Source organism: Eumetopias jubatus, unplaced genomic scaffold, assembly GCF_037043125.1.
Source record: "Eumetopias jubatus isolate StellerSeaLion01/CBP00866 unplaced genomic scaffold, mEumJub1_p1.0 scaffold_17, whole genome shotgun sequence".
Classification (NCBI taxonomy): Eukaryota; Metazoa; Chordata; class Mammalia; order Carnivora; family Otariidae; genus Eumetopias; species Eumetopias jubatus.
Window position 1 is genome coordinate 7,047,130 of NW_028274823.1, and position 15,651 is coordinate 7,062,780.

General features: G+C 42.2%; 1 protein-coding gene across 1 annotated transcript in view; it reads right to left on the bottom strand.

Annotated features, from left to right (window-relative positions):
- Positions 1–373: 373 nt before the first annotated feature.
- The window catches only part of EDRF1 (erythroid differentiation regulatory factor 1), a 40,964-nt gene continuing 25,686 nt past the window's right edge, over positions 374–15,651 (bottom strand). Inside the window, exons 20-25 of the mRNA XM_028119928.2 lie at positions 14,522–14,680; positions 14,215–14,364; positions 12,837–12,990; positions 11,080–11,195; positions 10,036–10,187; positions 374–1,221 (exon numbers count right to left, since the gene is read on the bottom strand). Of these exons, the coding sequence (XP_027975729.1) occupies positions 1,062–1,221; positions 10,036–10,187; positions 11,080–11,195; positions 12,837–12,990; positions 14,215–14,364; positions 14,522–14,680 (891 nt within the window). The 3' untranslated portion in view covers positions 374–1,061. The remainder of the gene's footprint in view (positions 1,222–10,035; positions 10,188–11,079; positions 11,196–12,836; positions 12,991–14,214; positions 14,365–14,521; positions 14,681–15,651) is intronic.

The window sequence follows — 15,651 nt, forward strand, 5'->3', positions numbered from 1 at the left end:
CCAGGCCAGCGGACTTGGAGGCAGGGCAGGCTGTCTACAAAGGCCTCAGGCACCTAAGTCCCATCCATCCACCCGACAGGAAAGAGTATGCTTGATTTCTGTTCCATTTCCTTGAAACGGGTTTTAGTAGGACGGGGCAGGACAAGCCCAGCGCCGCACGCTGTAGGCACGGAGAAAACAGACGCCGTGCGTACACAGCCGGACAGGAGCCGCGCAGGAACAGGGGCGAGAAATGAGTGTGACGTTCTGGTGAGAACTTAGTGAGTGGCACAATTTTATTTTTAAAGTTTGAATTGTTCTTTTGTAAAATTCATTCACTAAACCAGTTCAAATCAAAACTCAAAATGAAGAACGTGAAATGGAAAAATACGACGACATTTTAAATAAATAATTTATTTATTCAAAATAGTTTTCTTACCTTATTCACAGTTTCAAGTTTAAAATGAAGAAAAAAAGGGGGGGTAGTACCTATTCTTATCAACTGTCATACAAAGTCAAAGAAAAGCGGATCCTTTCAGAACATGCACTAAATACAGAAACTCGCACAGTGGCCAGTCTCCATCAAATCCTGCACCGAAGCTGAAGGAGGACGGGCTTCCTTCTGTGCAACTGAGGAGGAGATGCTGCAGATGCACAGGACATTTCTTTAACCCATGTGAACCACTAAAATCATTTGCAGAAAAGTCCCCTTGACCAAAGTAACATCATCCAAAATAATTATTATCTTAAACCCATGTAGCTTAACATACCTCAAAAATGCCTAGAAGTGTACCGGCCACCAAAGCAAGTCTGTTAACACTGAGGTACCGTGTACTTCTCAAAGAAACAAATGCTGGGAGCTCCAAGTCTGATTCTGATTTTAGCACTTCCAATGAAGAAGTCAAAGAACTCAGCCATGACTTGTCTGTCATGGGAAAGAGAACTCTGTGTTTCCACTGCCGGGCCTGTTGTAGGTGGAGATTTCCCTCATATTTAATGAAACAAAGCACCGAATGGACAAACGAGCCCCCGGGAGCAGAAGGCACTGACAGGATCTCCTCAGCCGGAGCCTCGGGCGCGAGTCACTGCACGCCGCTGCCGCTGCCACGAGCAAGCTGATCCAGCAAATGGATGAGAATGTCGATTCTTTCCAGAAGAGTTGCATTTTTGTTGGCAATAGCTCTCAAAAGCTGGGAGTAAATCTGCTTGTTGGTTTTGAGGACATCTTCCTCAGTATTACTGCTGCAGTAAAACAAAAACAAAGACACTTGTGAAGTGCACAGCGATGCCCACCAATTCAAGAAGAAATCCAAAAATGTCAATAGGAACAGCCCGTCACTTTTCACATGGAAGCAGGTGTTCTATTCGTGTTTAGTCCATACTTAACCGTCTTGCATCTATTGCTTAGAGGCCTGTTTGTGGACATTTACTTCACTGCATCAATTAGAACCAATGTTCCTTCTCTTTACGAGTCTCCGAGTGCCTCCCGTGTACTGGGAACGGCTCCTGGCAGTGGACAAACCAGACCAAGTGCCCCCGCCCTCTCGGCACCTGCGTTCCACTGAGGTAGGAGTGGGGGAGAAGCCGTGCACTGAACAAGAAGGAAACAGCATGTCTCAGAAAATCCAGCGGAGACAGGCTAAGTAGGGCACAGAGCTGTCCAGGATTTCCTCCCTTCTCCGTGCTGAGCCTGACACCCCTCAGATCAACCAGCCTGAATGTGGGGATAGAACTGCGCCGGACTGAAGCCCAGACCCCAGACTCGGGAGCTACTCCACCTCCACGTATCCACACTGTCTGTGCCACTTCGTGCGAAGAATGCCCCTCGGGTGCAGGGTCCTAGACGTACTCCACTTAAAAACTGTTTTAACAAAGACTTCAGTTGTCCTGAAAATAGGTCCCCCACAGGATAGATCAACAGATTATACTTATGTTACTAGTAGAAAACATTACTAATTACATGGCAGTTCATCTCTAGCATCCTTTCTCCCCCCCGTTTTTAAACGAGTCCAGATGCAATACAGACCCTCTGGTCACACGGGACCAGCTACTGTGGACAGTGGCTCGTCTCCTCAGAGTGTGCGTGTCTGCATCTGAGCCGTGTGACAACCACTGCCTCAGAAGGGGAAGGACTTAGAATATTCCTACCTTACAGATGGAAAAACCAAGGCCCAGAAGGGCTAAATAATTTGTATTGAGGTCAAAACATTATATTCTGACTTCGAATGCTATGTTCTTTCCATTCACCAACGTACAAATGTTCTGCTTTTGCCCGAGTGCCCGTCAGGCCGGCCAGAGAGCAAACCGGCAGTCTAGAAGCTCCCGCGGGCGCACATCAAGGCTCGGGCTGTGAGGACTCCTCCTCAGCAGGACCCAGCTGTCCGTGCCGGGCCTGACCGCGGGCCCAGGCTGGAAAGAGTGGGGACCCCACACACCCCTCTCCAGACACCCGTTTCTCTTCTCCCTCTTAGTCCTACTTCTTTTTTTTAAAGATTTTACTAATTTATTTGTCAGAGAGAGCACCAGCAGGGGGAGCGGCAGGCAGAGGGAGAAGCAGACTCCCCGCGGAGCGGGGAGCCCGACGCGGGGCTCGACCCCAGGACCCTGGGACCATGACCCGAGCCGAAGGCAGCCGCTCAACCGACTGAGCCACCCAGGCGCCCCAGTCCAACTTCTTTTATCAGGCAAATCTCTCTTCCTTTCAAACCACCCGTGGCACAGTAAACGTGATCGTTCAAAATGCATTCACTGTCTACAGTTTGGGCCTAAGAGGGCTATGTTTTAATTTCTGGGTGGGGCTGACATTTATAAAACCTCTGATAATCTTACAAGAAATGTAAACTCCTGACAAATCAAGGCAGTAGTACTTAATCAGTGCTCCAAAAATGAGTTTTTCTTCATGGACAATGATACCACATTTTAGCTGGGGGCCTAAAGATAACTGATGGCTGCTGGGATCATAAATTTAAAACCCTCTGAGATTTGTTCTGATCCTCTTTCTGAATCTTAAATATTCATCTTCCAATTTTTCTTTTTTTAAAAAGATTTTATTTATCTGAGACAGAGCACAAGCAGGGGGAGGTGCAGGCAGAGGGAGAGAAGCAGACTCCCCACTGAGCAGGGAGCCCGATGTGGGACTCGATCCCAGGACTCCGGGATCATGACCTGAGCCGAAGGCAGTCGCTTAACCAACTGAGCCACCCAGGCACCCCATCTTCCAATTTCTACAAATGATTCCCATCCTTAATCAACTCTCATCAATAGTCTCATTGAACCATGAACTCTAACAAGAAAGGTCCCAACATTTCATTGGCTTATCTTTTTTCCAAAGGCAACTAACATTCCTCTATTTTCCTTTTAATAATCTTAACCAAATATTAAACATACATATTAAATGGCCAGGAACAGCCCATAAAGCTAAAAGATCTGCTCTCTGCACTGTGGTCAAGGGCTTTCCAAACCCTCAGAGATTACTTCTATTTTTCATAGTTTTTCATTCTATGAAACCCCAAAGCCATGAAAAAAGGTCAACAGGCTCCAATCTGCCAAAGCAATGAATATTAAAATACAGTACAAGAGTAAATAAATTCTTCATCCAAAAAGAAAACACAACCCAACAGACAAAAAACAAGCATTTCTAGCAGGACAACACTGGTTGTCATAAGAGGACGTTGTCGTAAGAGGAGTCTAAGAAAATTATGATTTTTAATTACTAAGCTATTTTCTTTTTAAAGCAGGGTTGTGGCAGGTAGAGAATAATCAAAACAAAGCCCACAAACATACTATTTCCTTTCTTTTAAAGTCTAGTTCTGGAGCGCCTGGGTGGCTCGGTCATTTAAAAGTCTGCTTTTGGCTTAGGTCATGATCCCAGGGTCCTGGGATGGAGCCCTGTGTGTCTGCTTCTCCCTCTCCTGCTGCCCCTTCCCCCAGCTTGTGCTCTCTCTCACATAAATAAATTAAAAAAAAAAAAAAAAAAAGAAGTAGTCTAGATCTGATCTCCCTTTACTCCAAACAGGAAGGCTCACAGATTGTGGTGAGACAGCACCGGTGGCCGCCCTCCTCACGATAAATCCCATGTTTTCATGTGCGACCAGTGACACAGGAGAGACACGGTCACTGACTTAGTAACCAGTTTCTCTATGTTTTGAAGCCTATCAACATATAAACTGTATAAACATAAGTATCACATTTAACAGTCTTTTTACTTAATAAACCTTGAAAAATGAACACAAATTAGCTAAACAGGACTTTATGCATCATGCATGAAAACTTCAGGTTGCATTTTTTTGAGAGGATATTAATAACCTGAAAAAACAGGTTAGAAGACCCTCCACTAAAATAAAAACTGCTTAAGCCATATATATGACAGTTGTTTTTTTTTTTTTTTTTTTTTTAATTTAATTTCTTAGTGTGTGTGCGAGCGCGTGGGGATGGGGGAGAGAGAATCTTAAGCAGGCTCCAGGCCCAGTGCAGAGCCGGACTGGGGGTTTGATCTCACGACCCCAAGATCACAATCTGAGCTGAAACGAAGAGCTGAACGCTTAACTGACTGAGCCACCAAGGCGCCCCGACAGTTATGTTTATAAAAGACATTGTAAGACCGAACCATCACCTGTTAGTTAACTACTCAAACCGTCAATTTGTGACAAATCAGCGAAGCACTGTTTCTCACATATCCTATGTTTATACTGCCACCTTGTGGAAACCAAGAAAAAATTTTAAAATTTACCCACTCTTGTTGAACAGGGAAAGCCGAAATTTTTCAACTGCGGTTCACTACCTGCACTGTCTCCTCTGCCTTTTAGTTCTTTGGTTCTTCAGAAGACGGCACATCTGCTGAGCCACTGCGCACATGCCAATACTCCCTGACCGTACGGGGACAGGATGCAGAGCCGCGCCGAGGACGGACGACGGGGCTGAGATGGCAGCGCACCTAAGACTGAGTGCTCCGCCCAAACAAAAGCTCTCCTCAGGCCACAGAGAATTATCTGAAAGCATTTACTGGAGAGGGTTTCTTCTCAGAATGTAGACAGCAGGAAAAAGTATGATTGCCACCGTCTTGACAAACTACATGACTCTGCATGAATCTTATCAAAGAGCTGGGGTCGCTGGGTAAGCACTGAGTCTGCAAACTAAGGACAGACGGAGACAGGGAAGTACTTCCTTGTCTGCAGCAGATGCAGCCAGACCCAGATACTGCTAAGAATTTAATGAGCTGGTAGAGGCTGAGCAAGGGCTGGTGAGGGAGTGAAGGGCCCCTGGGGGCTGCAGATACAGGATGAGTTTACCTTGTCTGGTAGGCTTTTCTTCAAGGACCCTACCAGATGCTCACATAAAAAACTGGTGAGAGCCCTAAGAAAGCAACCTTCATGCAGGCTAGGCAAGGGGACCAGCTAGAGCTACAGAAAGGCAGGCAACCCCACCCAGACCCTTTTCTCCAAGGAATGAAAGCCTTAATCTGTAGGGTGTAGTCGAGGGACAGGAAGGCCACAAGCTATGGCAGCCTCAGGGCACTGGTAAAAGTCAACGCAGATAAAGCAGTGAACAGAAAAAAACACTCCACCCCGGGGCTGGGGCAGGAGCAGTGTGAGGCCACACACCTGGCACTCAGGGACCCAGTGTCTGCCTAAGACTGAGGCTTACCCAAACAACTGAGAAGGCCTGGCCCACCCTCTCCCCGTCCCTAGCAGGCTAGAAGCACTGAACGACAAGCAGGAGTGGAATTATAGCTGAGAGAACTCTAAGAGTGTGAAGACAGACCCTCTCTGAGGTACCACACACCTTCCTTAGGAAAATCCTAAAACTAAAGGTGGAGGAGACATTCAGAAAAACCCTCTGCAGACCTGCTCCAGACTAAGCACAGGCACTGCCTGAGGAACTTGAAGGCTGCTGGACATGAAAAGTAACCACAGCAACAAAAAAATCTCAACCACAGCTCAGCTCCTGGCTAGAAAAATGAACTTAACCCCCCATACTAAAGGCCTAGCATGGGACAGGTGTAAGAACTTTCCAGGCATGAAAATTATTTCTCTCAGGCTGAGATGTCCAGTTTCCCATAACTATGAGATGTAGAAAGGTAAGGAAACAACACACACCAAGAGAAAGAATCAACAGAACCAGACTCAGATATGACACAGATGGTGGAACTCCCCGATCGGCAATTTAAAATGACAATGATACATTAAAAGGCTCAAGTGGAAAATGTGGACAACGCGCAAGATCAGAATGGTCGCTTCAGCAGAGAGATGGAACCTACAGAAAAAACCCAATGGGAATACCAGAAATGAGGAACACCGTAAAAAGAGATAGAGAATGCCTTTGACAAGTTCAACTGTGACAAAAATCAAGAATCAGTGAACTTGAAGATAGATTAGCATAGGCACAACCGGAACCACAGAGAAAGGAGAGAGAATGGAACAGAAGAAATAAAAATACCAAGGAAGGAAGGAGAAATCACAACACACCCAAGAATATCATGTTCAAACTGCTGGGGGTGGGGAGAGAAAACCCTGAAAGCAGCTGGTGGAAAAAAGGCACATTATATACCTAAGAACAAAGGTAAGGTTCAGAACAGGCTTCCTGTCAGAGAACACGCAAGCCAGAAGGCAAGGGAGGGACATCCCTTAAGTGTGGGACAAAAATGTCTGTCAACCTAGAACTCTATACCCAGCTAAAACATCTCCCAAAGCTGAAGGAGGAATAAAAGACTTTCTCAGACAATCAAAATGGAAGAATTCTTTGCTGGTATTTGTTAAAGGAAGTTCTTCATAGAGAAAGAATAGGACACCAGACAGAAAATGGTATCTGTACCAAGAACAGCACTAGAAATGGAATAAATGAAGGTAAAGTAAATTCATATAAAAATAAATTGTTCTGGCGCCTGGGTGGCTCAGATTGTTAAGCAACTGCCTTCGGCTCAGGTCATGATCCCGGAGTCCTGGGATCGAGTCCCGCATCGGGCTCCCTGCTCAGCGGGGAGTCAGCTTCTCCCTCTGACCCTCTTCCCTCTCATGCTCTCTATCTCTCATTCTCTCTCAAATAAATAAAATCTTAAAAAAAAAATGGTTCTATTTTTAATTGCTCTAAAAGGTAACTATCTAACGCAGAAACAGTAGTAGTGTATTGTGTCTGTAACATATGTAACAGTGAAATGAATGGTAACAACTGAAGAGACGGAAGAACTGGGAGGGACTATCTGAAGGTCTTCATACAGCATGTGGCGCCACAGAGTATCACGTGAAAGTGGTCTCTGATTAAAGATGTAAACCTAAACCCTAGGTCAAACACCAAAACATTTAAAAAATAGTATAAATAATAAATCAATAGTGAAATCAAATGCAATCACAGAAAATGCTCAATTGACTCGAGAAGGCAGAAAAGACAGAACAGCTAACAAGAGAGCAGACCTGATCTGACTGTTACTGTATCACCTTAAATGTAAACAGTCTGAAGACACCAACTGTAAGTTTGGATTAAAAAAAACAAGACCCAGTCATTTATAAGAATCTCACTTTTACTAAAAATGGCATAGGTTAAAAGAAAGAAAGAAAAAGACATCAACCAAAAGAAAGCTGAGTAGTTATATTAAGATAAAAAGCAGATATCACATGGTAAGGGGGTCAATTCTCTAAGACAGAACAAGCCTAAATGTGTACGCGTCTAAATGTGTCCACATCAAAACAGAGGAAACAAAACTGACAGAACCAAAGAGAAAAATAGATGAATCCACAACTGTAGTTGGAAAATTCCACTCCTCTCTTAGTAATTGATAAAACTAGTAGAAAGTCAGTAAGAATACAGAAGACCTGAATAATACTATAAACCAACTTAATTGACATTTCCAGGATGCTCTATCCAAGAGAGCAGGATACCCATATATTTCAAGTGCATATGGAAAGACAAACCATATTCTAGGCCATAATACAAACGTACACAAAAAAGAGAAATCATACGAAGTTATGGTCTCAGCACATAATGGAATTACTAGTAATCCATAATAAAGATTACCTGGAAAGTCCCACTATTTAGAAACGAAAGCAGCATGCTTCTAAATAACACAGGGGTCAAAGAAGACCAGAGAACCTACAGAAAAATTGTGTCAGGGGGTATCAAAAATTAAAATTAAACTGAAAGAAAAAGAAAATACATTTGTGAGATGTAGCAAAAGCAGAGTGGAATTTATAGTAAATGCTTATATTAGAAAAGAGAAAGGGTTTCAAGTCAATAATCTAAGCTTCCACTTAAAGAAACCAGTAGAAGAGCTAATTAAACCCGTAATAAGCAGAAAGAAAGGTATATAGATAAATGTATAAATCAAGGACACTGAAAATAGAAAAACAATGGGGAAAAAAATTGAATAAACCAGTTCTTTGAAAAGATCGATAAAACTGATGAACTCCTAATCAGACTAACCGAGAAAAAAAAAAAGACAAAAGTTGGCAATATCAGGAATGAAAAGAGGGTTATCACAACAAACACCTTAAGACATTAACAGGATAATACGGAACACTGTGAACCTATACATCTGACAACAGCTAAAATACACTTTCATTCCTCAAGAAGAAAAAGTCAACTCGAATAGCATTTTATCTACGAAAAGAAATTAAACTCATTGTGGAAAACTTTCAATAAAGCCAACTCTAGGTTAAGATAATTTCACTGGTAAATTCTAACAAACCTTTAGGGAAGAAACAGTAACTCTACACTTCTAAAAACCAGAAGAAACACCTGCAAATTGATTTAATAAGACCAGCACTGCTCTAGTACTGACAGCAGACAAACCCACCACAAGACCAGAACTGCGATCATACTGCAGGAGGGAACCATCCTCACAGACAGACGTAAGAATCCTCAACACGGTACTAACACACGCAATCCCAGGGGTACCCAAGAATGACACATGCCAACAAAGTGGGGTTTATCTCAGGAATGCAAAGCTGGTTAACATTCACAAAAACTGAATGAGCTCTAGCACATCAAGAGATTAAAGAAGGAAAACCATGGGGTCATTTCAATGTGTGTACCAATAAACTGACAAAAATTCCACATCCATTCATGATAAAAACTAGGAAGAGAAGGGAACATTCTCAACTTGACAAAGGGCATCTACAAAAAACCCACAGCTGATGCTACACTTACTGGTAAAAGACAGCAAGCTTTCTCCCTGAGATCTAAGGATTTGGGGCAGAGCGGGGGCTGACCACCAAGAGGTAGCAAGAGGGAATTTTTGGAGTGATGGAACTGTTCTGTGTCATGATTTTGGCAGAAGACACATATCTGTATGTGTTTCTCAAAGCCTGAAGGACTATACACCACCAAAAGTAAATTTTACTACACGTAAACTAAAACAAATATAGAGACAAAGCACCTGAAGATTATAAATTGATAAAATACACACACAGAATAACTGGTAACAATGTATGTGTAGGGTGATGGCCAGACTGTACTTATATCTTAAAAAAAGGAAGACATATTATTTATATTACCTTCCTGATCTAGTACCTACTACTAGAATTTCAAGTTAAATTAATAATGCCAACATAATAACTCTGGCAAAAACAACAGAACTATACAAGCTGATAGAGGTGTATGAGAACATTTTTTGCTGAGATGCTCACACTTCTCTTCACTAAGTTCTTGGGCTTTACAGAGATTTTGATGCTGTCATCTCCTTCCTATTAGTGTATTTGGTGCTGAATATCAAAACTGTAGTCCTGCCTTCCCATTAAAGACAATGAAGAGTTACTAGAAACAGTCGAGGTCTTCATTCCAGGGTCAGTCATCTCTCTCAGGGAAAACTTTATAACCAGTAGGGTATTTACTCTTAGGAAGCAAGACCTGTTTCTATAGTTTCAATATGTAGTAGGTCACATGGAGAGGAGTCTCATCTGATTTACCAAGTCAGGAAAGAGCACCACTTAAAATCCCTGATCACCCACATAAAAGACAAGAATGAATACAACCTATCTATCTTTTCATTCGGTCAGTAGAGATTATTACCTTTCTACAGGTTAAGCTGCTGGAAAAGGCATTTCCACAAAGAACCATTGGATTTACCTCGTTTTCTTCTTAGTTGAAGACAGCAGCTTGATGGACTGAAGGAGAAGGAATGACAACCGAGATTCAAATATACTGAGGAGCTTGATCACTTCTTCTCGATTAAGACTAGGAGAGGAATCTGCAGCTGGAGTGGACTCATCACTCTTAGGCTGAAAACAACAAGAAGTTACTTTACCTAAGCTGCCCGAGAGTGACAGCTTCATAGTGACGTGAAGGGACCACAGTTGCACTCACCCCATAAACTTTTTAGCCAAAAACAAAACAAAAGGAAACCCCAGGTCATTTGTTTTTCTCCAGGCACAGCCTGCTGGCAGAAGCTGTGATGAGCCTCACACCCCAGAGATCACTCTGATAGACTAAAACCTGTGAAAAATGCCTCACACCTAACAGGCACTTACATAGAAGAAATTAATCCCGAATGGAAATCTCCCACTTTGCAACACTGCAGTAAAGGAGCGAGATGGAAATGGGCATGCTACAGGGTTGGACAAACCGAGCCTGGAAGAGGTAACAGGCTGGTGGACCATGGGGGACTCAGGGAAGCTTTCAGCAACAGCAGAAGGCAGCATGAATGCTGGAATGCCAGGCAAACTAGAACTGCTTTCCAAGGAGCTTAAGCCTATTCATTGTTCAACAGCTCCCCGGCAGTTTGGTAGAAATTATAAAAGAGCTATGCACTTCTTTCTTTCTTAAAAACAAACAGAACAACAACAAAAAAGAACAAAAAAAGCAAAGGAAAACACAACAGAGATGTTATGCTACTGGGTCTTACTAAGCTCTATGTGGTTATTTAAAGAAAAAGAAATTTTAACATAAAAGATATAGTTCCAACTTAAAGAGTTTAATAATCCCACCAAAAAAATATAATAGATCACTGTTAATGTGTTTTATGCAAAGCACATATATGTATATCTATGTCTGTATATACACATACACACATAATACACCTAACACACACATATACCCCAAATGCTCACTATGTATGTTCACCCTTTAGCTTAAGACACACAAAAAACCAAGATAAATATTTTCTCCATTTACCTGGTCAAATTCCTCTACAAGCTCCTTTCTGATGAGCTGGAATGCATGCTTAGTTCTCACCATTATATCAAGAGCCCCAGATAGTGTTTTTAATTTTCCAACATTGCTATTCTGACCTAGAGTGTTAAAAACACAAAAATGATCATTCCTTTAAATATAAATCTAGAAACCCATCCAATGTCAATGTATTAATGAAAACTGATTTTCAAATGCTATAATAGTAGCTCATGAGAATCTCAACAAATTTTCTAAAATCCAACTTTTAATAATTATCCCCAAATAAAAATATTAAGTCTACAAAACAATAAATAACAATGGTCTCCCTGCCTTACCATTTGGTTCTGTCAGGGTGAGAACACAACCTATCTGAAATAAGACCGGAGTGTAAGGTCAAAGAAACCAGCCGGGACAAGTCTGGTCCAAAGGCCCCCAAATGTTTACATTACTTTTTTCAGGTACTCAATTTTTAAACATTTTTTAGAAGGAAAATTAACCATATTTATCATCTTAGCAAATTTGTTCCCAGTATCTGTTCCTATGAAAATGATGCCTGCTCTCTTGAAGGAATTCAAACATGGCAGAAAATTCAAAGATGCAAATGAAAATAGGTCATCCAAAACGCACCCCCCAGAAAGAGCTACTGTTAATCCTGCCATCTAGTATACACTGCCAAAAAGTTAAAAATACTTTCAGTAAAAAGTTTTTGTGCGTGTTTTTTTTTAAAGATTTATTTTTCTTGGGGGGGGGGGTGGGGGGAGGGAAGGGAGAGAGTGTCTCAAGCAAATTTCACACTGAGTGGAGCCTGACATGGGGCTCAAGCTCATGACCTTGAGTCACAACCTCTGCCAAAATCAAGAGCCAGATGCTTAACTGACTGTGCCACCCAGGTGTCCCAGTAAAAAGTATTTTTAAAAACTGTTTTGAATAGCTAATACATTCTCAAAATGTATAAAGTCTGAATCAGAAAACAGTGAAAGCCTTCCTCCTGGCCCCCAGAGGCAGCAATGTCATCACTTTCTTGTGCATCCTTAGGGATACTCTACTGAAAGAGTCATCTACCTGGTTAACTATTACATTTATTTTAATTTTATACAAGAAAACAACTGAAATAAAATCAAATGAACAGCTGCACTTCAAAGAAACGTTTATTTCTTTACCACATGAGAGCTATTTCTCCAAAGACCCCTGCTACAGAAGGGGAGCAGGTGGGCAAGAGCGGGGGAACTCAGGCAAACACATTCAGCGTGGGGCAGCAACTCCCTCCCTGCTGTGGCCTGCCCTAACAAAGCCGACTCATCTGCCTGCCTCCTTCCCTTCCCTTCCCTTCCCGTAGAGCTCTAACCTTGCTCAGGACCTGCAGTTCTAGTTCCGTAATCCACAGCTGCCAGTACCCACTGCAGGTTTAAAGGAATTCAATGGGACCACTGCTTCTCCCTTCCTATGTTGTTCATGATGATTTATATCTCTAATGGTCTCAAGTGACCTGTCACATTTTTTTTTCCAAGTAAGAGAGCGTGGGCTATATTTCAGTATTTCTACGAACATAAATAGTCACAGAACATAATCAAATCCATTTTCTAAACTTCAAGAAGTATAGAGACTTCTCCTGGCCCCTACCCAAAGCCGTTAACTATGGGCAAATTAAAAAGAAAACATTATTTACATTCAAGAGAGAGCCCCACGTCTGTCTCACTCTAAGACAATCTAACACAAAGTCAATGCACACAGATCTGTGAAATGAAAAAGTTAAGACTTACTGGTCATTTGGAATTCTGCAAATGCCACTCTTTCTAACTGTACTCTAAGTAGTTCACAGGGAGCATCTTTGAGAAGCTGAAAAAGCTTAACAGCTTTGCTGTAATGAAGATCTGCCAGCACCCGGTGCTGCTTCCTAAGATGTTCATCACCAACCTAGAATCAAAATAAAATAAAAAGACAAATCTTAAAGCCTGGGTTTCACTATAACTACTTAACCAAGTCTCTGGATCACTAAATGTTATTCAGTGTCGTTATTTTTGTAGAAGTCTTATAGTTTTAGTTCTTATAGTTAGGTGTTTAATCCACTTTTGGTTTTGTATATGAGGCGCTGGAGTCCAACTCCAGCATGTGGACATCCAGCTGTCCTGGCACTAAGTCTTTCCCCATTGTGTTGTCTTGGAATGCTAAAGCTTGCTTTTGCCTTGAGGATACTAGGCCATCTGGGCAAGCCTGATTTTTAGTTAGGATGTCCTGGGGCAAGGGGAAGAGTGTCCAGAGGCCAGCTTAAAGTGAAAAGAAATCCTCTCTGATTAAGCTGGACCTCAAAGGACAGTATTCTCAGGATAAGGGCACCCAGAAGAAGGCCCACACCCAAGGGACTGCAAGGTAAGTTGTCTTGGTCCTGAGCTAAGTAAAGGGAAACAGCAACACACACACACACACACACACACACACACACACACACACACACACACACACAAACATTACTGAGAAACTTCAAATACAAGATTCCTTGGCAGAAGCCAAGCAACCATTCTGGAGGAAGGTACCTTCAACCTTGGCCTCTATTTATTCTTAGACACACATGCATCTGAGTACCAGGATTCATGTACAAGGTTGTTCACAGCAGATTACTTCTAATAGCCTCACACTAAAACAATCCAAAAGTTCAGAAATCACAAAATGGATAAACTGTGATATATTCATTAAATGAATACTAGTGAACTAAGAAAATGCACCAACCAGGAGGAATCTCAAAAACACCATGTCTAGTGAAAGGCAATAAACCACAGAATACGTACAGTATGATTTCTCCTATAAAGTTCACCACCAGGTAAAATGTTTAAGTGGTGAAACAGAAAAGGTGCGGACATACTGAAAATCCAGGACAGTAGTTACTCTGGGTGGGTCCGGAGGGAGACTCGGTGGGGAGGGGGTGGTGCACAGAAGATATGTAATTTCACAAAATAATACTCAATCAATTATTATAAAGAAAAATACGCAGCAGAGGCGAGAGTGGAAAATCAACTACACTGCAAGTTTTTCTAAAGCAGCTAATAGAATAGATGGCATTTAAATAGATAGTGAAATATAAGAAAAACAACCAGAACACTTTTAAATGAACTTGAGATTGAACTTAAGTTAGAATGGCAATACCTGATTTCTCAGACAACTGTGGTACATGGACGCCAGCCTGTGATGGATGGTCGCGGCTCGATACTGACAAAGAGGCTGTCGAGCAGAGACTGAGTCCACATCACAGTATTTCAGGGACTTCATCATAGCCTCACTGACTTCTTTTTCAATCTGTTTTTTTTTTTTTTTAAGGGGGAGGAGAAAAAAATGACAAGCCTATAATCTTAAATAAAAATATTTAAATCCTGCTTGTTACGGAAAATATGCTCAATATCTGTTAAAGGCATAAAGTTGAAGACTTCTTTTATAGCCCCGCAAATATTATTACCTGCTCCTGAGCTTTCCTAGATAATGGAGCATAATCTTGCTGTAGAGTTGCCATCGTGAAATAAGTAGTGGACAATTCCCAATTCACTGAATCCCAAACAGCCGGGTGTATGTCTCGTGTCCCCAGTGACCTCAGAGCTTTCAAATAGTAATCGACAGCCTGTGAGGGAGAGAAAGATCCAGTTCTGACTTGGTCTAAATCTATGCCAACAACCTATGAAAATAAAACATACTTTAAAATCACCCAGATGTTAATTTGGTGTGGGAACAATTTACAGAAGGGCAATACTGTGAGGAAAGGAAAAAACCGTATCAATGAAACTGTTGCAATGAGGCAAGCCAGTTCAAGTGGACTGCAAGCCACTCCCTGTTTCCACAGCGAGTCCAGCATAAGCCTTAGTGCCTTCTGACTCATGCTCATGCACGAGGATGCTTTTCCTTCCTTTGGTTTTTTTCCTTTCTAAATGAAAATTAGTTTATATAAGTAGTAAGCTAGAAAAAACTAACTTGATGAGCCCAAGGATAAAAGATTGCTGGATCTGACTGTAAAAAGAAGCAACCCCTTCCACCCTTTACCACCTCCAGCCTGAAGGGCATGGTCATTATGTTTAAGCAAATAAAATCACATTTAATTCCATCACCTAGCAATAATTTCTACATTTCCTGTGTGTACCATCTACATTTTTCTGTGTATCTGTAAACTTAAAAAAACTATAAAAAGGATTTTAAAATCTCCCATGCCATGGGGCGCCTGGGTGGTCCACCTGACTCTCAGTTTCAGCTCAGGTCATAATCTCAGGGTCGTGAGATCGAGCCCTGCATCCGGCTCTGTGATCAGCAGGTAGTCTGCTTGTTCTCTCTCTCCCTCTCCCTCCTCCTCCCACACTCGCACTCTAATAAATAAATCTTAAAAAAAAAAAAAATCTCCTCTGCCACAAACATTCTTCACTAGTATTCACATAGCTGTGAAGTACTTGTTAAAGGAGAGCTCTTGGGGTGCCTGGGTGGCTCAGTCAGTTAAGCATCTGACTCTTGGTTTCAGCAAAGGTCATGATCTCAGGGTCCTGGGACGGAGTCCCGCCGCTGGCTCTGCACGGAGTCTGCTTGTCCCTTCTCCCTCCCCCCCGCCCC